General features: G+C 43.4%; 1 protein-coding gene across 9 annotated transcripts in view; it reads left to right on the top strand.

Annotated features, from left to right (window-relative positions):
- Positions 1-481: 481 nt before the first annotated feature.
- The window catches only part of TNIK (TRAF2 and NCK interacting kinase), a 420651-nt gene continuing 410339 nt past the window's right edge, over positions 482-10793 (top strand). For all 9 annotated transcript variants that reach the window (XM_070753635.1, XM_070753632.1, XM_070753630.1 and 6 more), the window contains exon 1: positions 482-998. In XM_070753635.1, the coding sequence (XP_070609736.1) occupies positions 942-998 (57 nt within the window). In that variant the 5' untranslated portion in view covers positions 482-941. The remainder of the gene's footprint in view (positions 999-10793) is intronic.

Genomic DNA, 10793 nt, shown 5'->3' with positions numbered 1-10793 from the left:
TTGAAGCAGAAGTTCGCCCATCCGCGCAAAAAGCGCCGTTTCCGCGTTTGCCATTCTCGACCCAGATTTGATAGGTTTTCTTTAAAAACGCAGATCGCGCAACTCTGATTCTTCTTTCTCCCGCGTTCATAGGATCGGGCTGCGCTTTTTTTTTTGAGGGGGGGGGAAAAAGGATTTTTCTCAGCCCGGCTCGACCAACCAGAATCGGGTAGCGACACCCACCAGCAACAGCAAAACAAAAAAAGATCCTCCGGCACTGCCTCCATTTTTTAAGTCCCCTTCCTCCTGCGCTCCTCTTTTACAACCCGGTGGATCTCCTGAGGCGTTTCAAGGGCGATCCTCTCCTCACCCCCTCCCCAGCCGAGAACCCAATTTGCGGCAAGCACACGGACCGCGGTTCCAACGCCGCCGCCCGACTCTCCAACGCGCGCACAGGCGCCGCCCCTCGAGCGGCTTCTTTCTCCTCCCAGGAAGCCGCCGTGACGGCGGAGCTCTTCTCGCCGCGAGGAGCAAGTGGAAAGCCGCTTCAGCCGAGCCGTCGCCCGGAGGGAAAGCCCGGCATGCCTCCGCCGAGCCACCGGCGCCCCTGAATAGGAATCGCAACGCGCGCCTCCTTTCCTTGGCATCGCCGGGGCGCACGAGATTTTGGGCACCGCGCCTCGGTATTTTCCCCTTCCTCTGGGGCGCGCGCGTTTTGGAGAGGTTCTCCGCTGCGCCTTTCCCGGGGAAAGGAGGAGGAGGAGGAGGAAGGCAGAGCGCGAGGGGAGGTCTCTCCCCTCCCGGCGGCGGCGCATGAGGAGAGAAGCGCCCCGAGGCCGGGACGAGAGACGGAGGACTTTGCCTTGAGGGCTGCCCCGGAACGCTGGTAACCTTGGGCTTGCGCTCCCTTGGCCATCTCCACCGAGGGCGCGCGGAAGGTGTAAGCCGCCCCCCTCGGAAACATGGCGAGCGATTCTCCGGCTCGGAGCTTGGACGAGATCGACCTGTCCGCCTTGAGGGTAAGTAAGGGGCAGGGGGAAGGGGAGTCGGGGTGGGGTGGGGATGGGCATTAAAACCCACCCGAACAGTTCCCCCCTTTTCCAGCCTTCCCTTTTCCTTCCTGCCCCCCCTCCCGGTTAGATGATTTGAGCATCGCCTTAAGTTTGCAAAAAAAGAAGAAGAGGGTAGCTGGTTGCAAAGAAAAGGGGGGCTGTTGTTGGGGAAATAATCTACATTAATCTGGATTATTTCTCTCCCCCCTCCCCCTTTTGCAGGACGCGGAGGAATGTATTATGGGTGGTTTGCTGAGAAGGAAAACGGGCGAACCCCCCCTCCCCCGGAGAGGAGGAAGGGTTGGGTGGGTAGGAAAGGGAAGAAACATCTGTCTGTCTCTCTTGCTGTCTCTTTTTAATGGTGCATCTCTCGGCTGCAAGTGTGAGGGAGGGAGGGAAGGAAGGAGGAAGGAAGGAGGAAGGAAAGGAGGAGGGAAGGGAGGGAGGGGGAAGGAAGGAAGGAAAAAAATAAAGAAAAGGGGGAGGAAGATTGATTTGAAGGGAGAGCTGTCTTGGAGAGCCACCTTTTGCACATTTGGAAAGCTGCTGATTTCACACTTGCAAGTCAAGTGTATTTTTTCCCTTCTTTCTCTCATTTTTATTTTTTGGCTGCCTTCCGCTGTAGAATCAGCAATGCTGTTCCTATAGTTAGAGAGGAAAGCATGGGAAGGTTTCTAGGCAGATTGTGTGTATCTGTTGGTTGGTGTGCATTTGATAGGTTGCCACAATTTCCCATCCTTAAACCGTTGCCCTGGCGTCCAAGCTGCCTTCCTTTAGTTTGCCCCCTCCTCCCTTTGAACCTTTTACCTTTTTAGCAGCCTTGCAACAGAAGACAATGTATAATAGGTGGAAAAGATCCGGGGTTTTCTGCAAGGATTAATTGGGTGGTCTTTACATGTGTGGCCTGTGCTAAATGCCGAAGGGAGAACGTTGCTTTGTAGACTTGGAAGCAAAAACGGAGTGTACATTAGTGTCACCGTCAGCCTTCCAAGATTGGTGTTAATGTCCATTTTGACCACAGGGTGAAATTGAGATGGCATGAACCTTGGCAGGTTCCCCTTTGCACTTCTCCCGAAAGAAGGGTGGGTGGGTAGGTGGGGAGATTTCCTGGCTGTTGCAGCCACACGACATGCTACACACATGTTATTGTGGAATGATGGAGATAATTGATTTAATGGTTCGTTTTCCCAGAGCAGCTCATTTAGCATAGATTCTTGGCTTCTGCAGAAGCCTTTGGAAGACTCAATGCCGGAAGAGCTCCTCCTGGTAACTGGAATTGGGCCTTAAGTATTGCTAACACTGGTTTGCTCTTTTGCCATAGCATTCATTTCATTGTCTTAGTAGTGGACCCATTTGGGAAACTATTTTATTGCTAGATTCCTAGGACCCCTGGAATAGAACCGAGGCATATCACCAAAATACAGTATGCTGAAACGTGGATCTGGGTTTTTTTGGAATCAGTAATGAGCATAGCTCACAGTGGCTAGATTACGACTGGGTAAAATCAAGGCCCTGTTTACATTGTACAGTATCTTTAACTATGATTTACTCAACCATTGTCTGAGTTCTCATGACATACTTAAACCCTCAGCCAAAATGTGCTTGGTTTTTATCAGGTGGTTTTTATCAGGTTCAGAAGTGTTTTTAATAGGAAAGTGAACACAAGAACAAGGGGGCACAATCTGAGGTTAGTTGGGAGGAAAGATCAAAAGCAACGTGAGAAAATATTATTTTACTGAAAAAGTAGTAGATGCTTGGAACAAACTTCCAGCAGCCGTGGTTGGTAAATCCACAGTAACTGAATTTAAACATGCCTGGGATAAACATATATCCATCCTAAAATTAAAATACAGGAAATAGTATAAGGGCAGACTAGATGGACCATGAGGATTTTTTCTGCTGTCATTCTTCTATGTTTCTATGGTTGGTTTGTAGCAAATCAAGCTAATGGATTAGTTTATGGTTTCACCTGTGTTATGTGAACACATCAGCTGTTGAGTTAACCAGTTAGTAAATGTCCACATCAAATTTGCATAATTCAGTAATGAGATGCAGGATGTTGCAACTGTTCTGGTAATTATGGAGGTTGAAATCCTTGTTGATCACCTGTGCTAGTAATCTACCTTTAGAACTCTGTGAGCTGCTTTTCTTGGTTTACATTGATTGGCAGTGACTCAGTGTGCATAATATATTTTTGGAATCACACCCAGTAAACGGTAAACCCAAGTTAATAATGCACAGTGTTACCCAACATGCTATGCCCCAACAATCCATATTATAGCTCATACAGTAGCATGCTAAGGGATTGGTTGGGCTGTAAGACACAAACTATCCAAGTTCATCTCAGCTAGCTTGCATTGCTAGCTTATAGTTCAGTATGTCATGTGAACTGATACATTGGTGTTAAATGAGTACAGTGTGGTTCAGTTAAACATGGGTAATGGACACATTTTGCAATTTTAACCAGGGCTGATGGATCATAAAGTTGCTTTTGTTTTCTTAATTCAGGATGTCAATTTACTATGTATTAAAAATTGACTTAGCCATGATTTCAGAATAAACTACAACGGGTTTATTCAATGAGTAACAGGCCAGTTGGAACCAGGTTCTGAACTATGGTTTGGAAATTGCAAAAGCTGGTTTCCTTGCTATGCTTAAGACAATATGTGGCTAAACTGAGAAAGTGGCCCTAGTTACTCTTATCATGTTCTAGTCTTTAGGGAATCGGGTTTGAGGCTTCAAAAAAAATATCAAATGGATGTTCCCAGAGCTACTGATGTTGAAATGCATGCATCATTTTTTTTTTATCAAAGACCATTTGCACGTCAGTGTTAGAAAGATCTGTATGTCTCTTTGACACACTGTAAATCCTTCAAGGTCAACTGCATACGAAACAGCTGAGGCACACTGAACAATCTGATCCTGGTGCTGGTAATGCTCTAAGGGTTGACACTGTGTGGTACATCAGATTTACCTTTGTGTAAACAACTCAGGGAGAGAGAGATTGCTTCTCTTCTTAATATGCACACATCTATCGGTTCTAGGATATTCTCAAGGGTATGATGAATTGTTCAGTATTAATGTGGCTATGAAGCTGGTTTCTGGCCTCAATATTTCTTTCCCTCACTAGCATGTTTTACTTGCAAAAAGATCCATGCTAAGTCGTTTGCTGGGAAAAAAAAACCTCGGGGAGCAAGAGATAGAAAAGATAATCACTTTACAATCTCAGAGAACGGAGTAAACAGAGAGGGGCCGCATACAAATTTAATAAATAAATAAATAAAATAAATAAACATTACCAGGCTAGATGGCTTATCCTGGCATCCAGGTCTGATCAAAACTTGAGGACTTCTATGTACAGTGTTCCCTCGATTTTCGTGGGTTCGAACTTCGCGAATAGCCTATACAGTGTTCCCTCGATTTCCGCGGGGGATGCATTCCGAGAGCGCCCGCGGAAGTCGAATTTCCGCGAAGTAGAGATGCGGAAGTAAATACACCATTTTTGGCTATGGACAGTATCACAAGCCATCCCTTAACACTTTAAACCCCTAAATTACCCTTTCCCATTCCCTTAACAACCATTTACTCACCATTATTACTGGTACTCATCATTGAATATGTCACTTAGTGATCCTGATATTTATAAACATAATTATTTATTAACAATAATTATTTTTTTGTTATTTATTTGCAAAAATTATTAGTTTGATGATGACATATGACATCACCGGGTGGGAAAAACCGTGGTGTAGGAAAAAAACCGCGAAGTAATTTTTAATTAATATCTTTTGAAAAACCGTGGTATAGGCTATTCGCGAAGTTCGAACCCGCGAAAATCGAGGGAACACTGTACCATGGTTTTTCAAAAAATGTTAATTAAAAAATACTTCGCGGGGTTTTTTCTATACCACGTTTTCCCCTGTCCAATGATGTCATACGTTATCGCCAAACTAATAATTTTTGCAAATAAATAACAAAAAATAATAATTATTCTTAATAAATAATTATGTTTATAAATATCTGGATCACTAAGTGCCTTATTCAATGGTGAGCACCAGTAATAATGGTGAGTAAATGGTTGTTAAAGGAATGGGAAATGGTAATTTAGGGGTTTAAAGTGTTAAGGGAAGGCTTGTGATACTGTCCATAGCCAAAAATGGTGTATTTACTTCCACATCTCTACTTCGCGGAAATTCGACTTTTGCGGGCGGTCTCGGAACGCATCCCCCACGAAAATCGAGGGAACACTGTATTTCAAATGGAAATATCAGGGATTGAACTTGAGGCATTAGATTATTTGTTTTCCCATTCAAATGATCTCCAGTTGCCTTCTCCAAGGATTCAAGGGTGGTGTCTGATATAATTTGGAAAAAGTTACGCAAGCAAGCAGTTGAAGAAAATGGCAGAAAACAGTAGTACCTCTACCTAAGTAGTACCTCTACCTAAGAATGCCTCTACTTATGAACTTTTCTAGATAAGAATTGGGTGTTCAAGATTTTTTTGCCTCTTCCCAAGAACCATTTTTCGCTTACAAACCTGAGTCTCCGAAACTGTAACCGGAAAAGGCAGGGAGAAGCCTCCGTGGGGCCTCTCTAATCAACTCGGCTTCAGCCAAACCGAGGAGTCACCACAGTGAAGGAAAGGCGCCGGCTACAAAGCGAGCAAGCGAGAGGAGGGAGGAGTCCGTCAGCATGGGAAGGAAGAGGAAGTAGGTAGCAGCAGCAGCTGCCGGTGCCTTTCGGTCAAAGGAGCGGGAGGTTCCCCCCTCTCGCCTGCCTGGGTTTCTCCCTCTGGTGCAGTGTATGGGAGGCAGCCTCGCTCTGGGTGTATGGGAAGCGTGTGTTCCTCCTCGCTGCCTCAGAGTCCCTCTTTTAAAAAAAAAAAGCCGAGACTGCCTTCTGCCGCATGAATCCCAGCGACCGATTAGGTCCCACAGAGTGGGCCTTCTCCGGGTCCCGTCAACTAAACAATGTCGGTTGGCGGGCCCCAGGGGAAGAGCTTTCTCTGTGGCGGGCCCGACTCTCTGGAACCAACTCCCCCCAGAGATTAGAACTGCCCCTACCCTCCTTGCCTTTTGTAAACTCCTCAAAACCCACCTTTTCCATCAGGCATGGGGAAACTGAGATATCTCCCAATTTATGTATGGTATGCTTATATGTATGTATGCTTAATAATGGGGTTTTTAAAATATTTTAAATTGTAAATTATTAGATTTGTCATGAACTGTTTTTATTGTGTTGTGAGCCGCCCCGAGTCTACGGAGAGGGGCGGCATATAAATCTAATAAATAATAATAATAATAATAATAATAATAATAATAATAATAATAATAATAAAGTTTTGGATTTTTTTGATTCCCCTCACCACCTTCTTCCTTCGGCAGTGACTGTCCTCCTCCTCCTCTTCCTCCTCCTCCTCCCTCCCAAATTCCAAGCTTTTATTTCTTTTTGAATGGGTTTGCACACATTATTTGCTTTTACATTGATTCCTATGGGAAAAATAGCTTCTTCTTACAAACTTTTCTACTTAAGAACCTGGTCATGGAACGAATTACGTTGTTAAGTAGAGGTACCACTGTATAGGAGAATAGGGAAATGAAATTGACACACTGGAGGAAGAAAAATATAAAGGTAACTCAAGCCAGGCTGATAAAATTACACTTGGATATTAAAACTGTATGTGAAATGCAGAGGGGAATGTTGAGCAAAAGATGTTTTGTGTTCCTGGAGGTTGGTAAAACCATCACAATCAATAAAAGAGAAGGTTGAACTGTAGGGTCCTTGATGTTCTCCGAGCTTGGTTTGTTGGAGACATTTCGTTGCTAAACTAAATTGGTAACTAGACCCCACAATCACAAAATCTATATGAAAGAGAGTTGCATATTGAACCGGTTAAAGTTGCCTTGAACATATACCAAATGTAAGATTCCAGTTTTCAAATCCCTTAAAAGCAGTGGTAGATTAACTAGATGACAAACATATTGCCTTTTTTTTAAGTCAAGCATAATATTTATAATAAAGATGAACATTTGAAAAAGAATTATTTGTATTTAAGTCAAATCATGCTGGTACTTAAATAATGTCGGTTATTTCGTTTTTCCTCCTTCAGTAGTGATCTACTTGTACCCTGAGTCATTTTAATTCAGATTTGATTATGGTAGAAGCCATGCAAATAATAGATTTGAAAGATGGTGATCAGTAAACTTCTGGATTCAAAGAACAGGAGTAAAATAATTTATATAATCAAAGAAATTGAGATTGGTTGATTAAAGACACACAAAAAAGTACATGTTATATATTGTGGAGAGTGATGTGGAAACTTGGCTGCTGAAAATACTGTTAAAAGATAGGAAGAAACCTACTCTTAGTAAATGGAATTTTTTGGATAGGTATGTCTTGTCTACAGTGGTTCCTCTACCTACGAATGCCTCTACGTACAAACTTTTCTAGATAAGATCCGGGTGGTTTTTTTGCCTCTTCTCAAGAACCATTTTCCACTTACCAACCCAAACTTCCAAAAGTGTAACCGGAAAGGGTAGGGTGAAGCCTCCGTGGGGCCTCTCTAGGAATCTCCTGGGAGGAAACAGGGCCGGAAAGGGCAGGGTGAAGCCTCTGTGGGACCTCTCTAGGAATCTCCTGGGAGGAAGCAGGGCTGGAAAAGGCAGGAAAAAGCCTCCATGGGGCCTCTCTAGGGATCTCCTGGGAGGAAGCAGGGCTGGAAAAGGTAGGAAAAAGCCTCCATGGGGCCTCTCTTGGAATCTCCTGGGAGGAAACAGGGCCTTCACCCTCCCTGTGGTTTCCCCAATCGCATGCATTATTTGCTTTTACATTGATTCCTATGGGAAAAAATTCTTCTTCTTACAAACTTTTCTACTTGAGAACCTGGTCATGGAATTAAGTTCGTAAGTAGAGGTGTACCACTGTAATTTTATTGCATTTTATGTGACATGTTTATGATATGTTGCCATGTATAGCTGGTTGAGTTACTGACGCAGATCCACTATCTATGGGAATTCTCTGCAGTAAGAATGCATTTTTAGGCATCTTAGAAATACCAATTTAGTTACTACTAGGAATTCCATCTAGAGTATACACATCATTTTAACAGGTTGTATGCCATTTTAGACATAACTCAGACAGTATAATATTCTTTATAAAGAGAAGTTTCCAAGAGTTGTAAACCTATGTTGACCTTTGTTGATGGTGTCTTGTTAGGTTTATAAGGATATTGTTACTTGGATGTTGTCCAATGGTCTCTCCTATATTTTATATATCTTTTCTCTCCTATCCTTTCCTCTAACTCTTCATTGACGTATTCTATTCTCATATCTTTTCTTCTATCCGTTCCCTGATATTTACTACTACATGTTTTTATTCTCTTTAACTTTCGATTTGTATTGGTCAAAATAAATAAATAAAATAAAAATGTTTAGTGCATTAATTAATTAAAAAAAACCCCAAATTGTACTTCAAGTCTATAAGTTTATAAATCCAGGGAGTTTGGCATTTCTTTATCCTGAATCAAAGATAGGGGTCTTTTAATATCAGATATTATCCAGCCAAAATATCCTTGAATACAATTCATCTGTCTGGAACCCATACCACATCTCGGACATCAACACCCTAGAATATGTCCAAAGATACTTCACCAGAAGAGCCCTTCACTCCTCCACTCGAAACAGAATGCCCTACGTAAGCAGACTATCAATCCTAGGTCTAGAAAGCTTAGAACTACGACGCCTAAAACACGATCTAAGTATTGCCCACAAGATCATATGCGGCAATGTCCTGCCTGTCAATGACTACTTCAGCTTCAACCGCAACAACACAAGAGCACGCAACAAATACAAACTTAATATTAATCACTCCAAGGTTGACTGTAAAAAATATGACTTTAGCAATCGAGTTGTCGAAGCGTGGAACTCATTACCGGACTCAGTAGTGTCAACCCCTAACCCCCAACACTTCTCCCTTAGACTATCCACGATTGACCTCTCCAGGTACCTAAGAGGTCAGTAAGGGGCGTGCATAAGTGCACTAGCCTGCCTTTCGTCCCATGTCCAATTGTCTCTCCTTATCTCATATCTCATATATCTTTTATTCCTTTCATATACTTTCTCCTCTACTTTTATATCTTTTCTTTATATATAATACTTCATGTCTATCCTCTTCAGTATGTATTGTGTATTGGACAAAATTAATATAAATAAATAAATAAATAAATAAAATCTTCAGTGCTTTGTTAATTTTAGTTTATTTTGCTGTTGTACTAATTCCAGGCAACTTGTTCAGAGCTGAATGTTGAGATGAGCTTGGATGACATCCAACAGTGTAACTATGTATTCCCACAGCCCCACATCTATAAAAACAACAATTTTTTTTCCGAGGCCATTTGTTTATTTTACAGCTAATCTTTTTCAATTAAGATAAGATGCTTGTGTGCAAAATACAATTCATCTATTGCACTGTTGCCAGTGTGTGCCATCAGTGGGCCATCAGTTCCATTTGAGTGGCAAAAGAGGGGAACGTTGTAGGACACACAAAAGGATTTTCTGCAAATTGTGGTTTTTTGTTTTTAGCATATCCTCTGGCATAGGCATCTTTTTATTTTAGCACTGTGCCGAGGTGCCGTAAATTAGTGGTAAGCGTATTGTAAGTAGAATCCCTGCTTAACTTTCATTGAGCCATCGGTAGAGGGTCCTTAGAGGCACATATGACCACAATAGCCCGAAACTTTAGTCAAGGCCTTGTGAACTTGTTTGTCAGGTTGCCAGCTACATTTAAATTTGGTTTATTTTGCTGCTAGATCTTGTTAAACAAAACAGAGACAGGCCTGGTTAATACTCACATGGGAAACCACTGGGCTCATTGGATAGCATGAGATATCCAAAAACACACACCGAATAGTCTGAAGCACATCTCGCCAAGTAATGATGATATTAACTTTCATGGATCATCAAACAAGTCCTCAAATGCAGAGGTTTATAAATAGTAAATACTATATATGGTCTGTCTATATATGTGAATGTGATCCTCTCTCTCTCTCCCTCCGCTTCCTCTCTCTTTCTCCCCTTCCCCCTCTCTTTCCCTCTCTCTTCTCCCCCCTCTTTCTTTCCCTCCCTCTTTCTCTCTTCCCTTCCCCTCCCTCCCTCTCTCTTCCTCCTCTATCCCTCTTTCTCTCTCTCTCCCACTTCCCCCTCTCTCTCCCTCCCCCTCCCTCTCCCTCCCTCTTTCTCTCTCCCTTCCCCTCTCTCCCTCCTTCTTTCTCTCTCCCGCTCTGTCTTTCCCCTCCCTCCCTCTTTCTCTCTCTCTCTCTCCCCCTTCCCCTGTCTCTTTCTCTCTCCCTTCGCTTCCTCTCTCTTTCTCCCCTTCCCCCTCTCTTTCCCTCTCTCTTCTCCCCCCTCTCTCTTTCCCTTCCTCCCTCTTTCTCTCTTCCCTCCCCCTCCCTCCCTCTCCCCCTCTCCTCTATCCCTCTTTCTCTCTCTCCCACTTCCCCCTCTCTCTTCCTCTTCCTCTCTCTCCCTCCCTCTTTCTCTCTCCCTTTCCCTCCCTTCCTCTTTCTCTCTCTCTCTCTCCTTCCCCTGTCTCTTTCTCCTCTCTTTCTCTCTCTCTTTCCCCCTTTCTCCCTCTTTCTCTCTCCCCCTCCATCCCTCCTTTCTCTCTCCCACTCTGTTCCCCTTCCCTCCCTCTTTCTCTCTCCCTCGCTCTCTCTACCCCTCTCTCTTCCCCCTCTCTCCCTATTTCTCTCTCTCCCTCCCTCATA

The sequence above is a fragment of the Erythrolamprus reginae genome, chromosome 5, assembly GCF_031021105.1.
Source record: "Erythrolamprus reginae isolate rEryReg1 chromosome 5, rEryReg1.hap1, whole genome shotgun sequence".
In the NCBI taxonomy this organism is placed as follows: domain Eukaryota; kingdom Metazoa; phylum Chordata; class Lepidosauria; order Squamata; family Dipsadidae; genus Erythrolamprus; species Erythrolamprus reginae.
The sequence above is the reverse complement of the archived record's forward strand: the minus strand, read 5'-3'. Positions and strand labels throughout refer to the sequence as shown.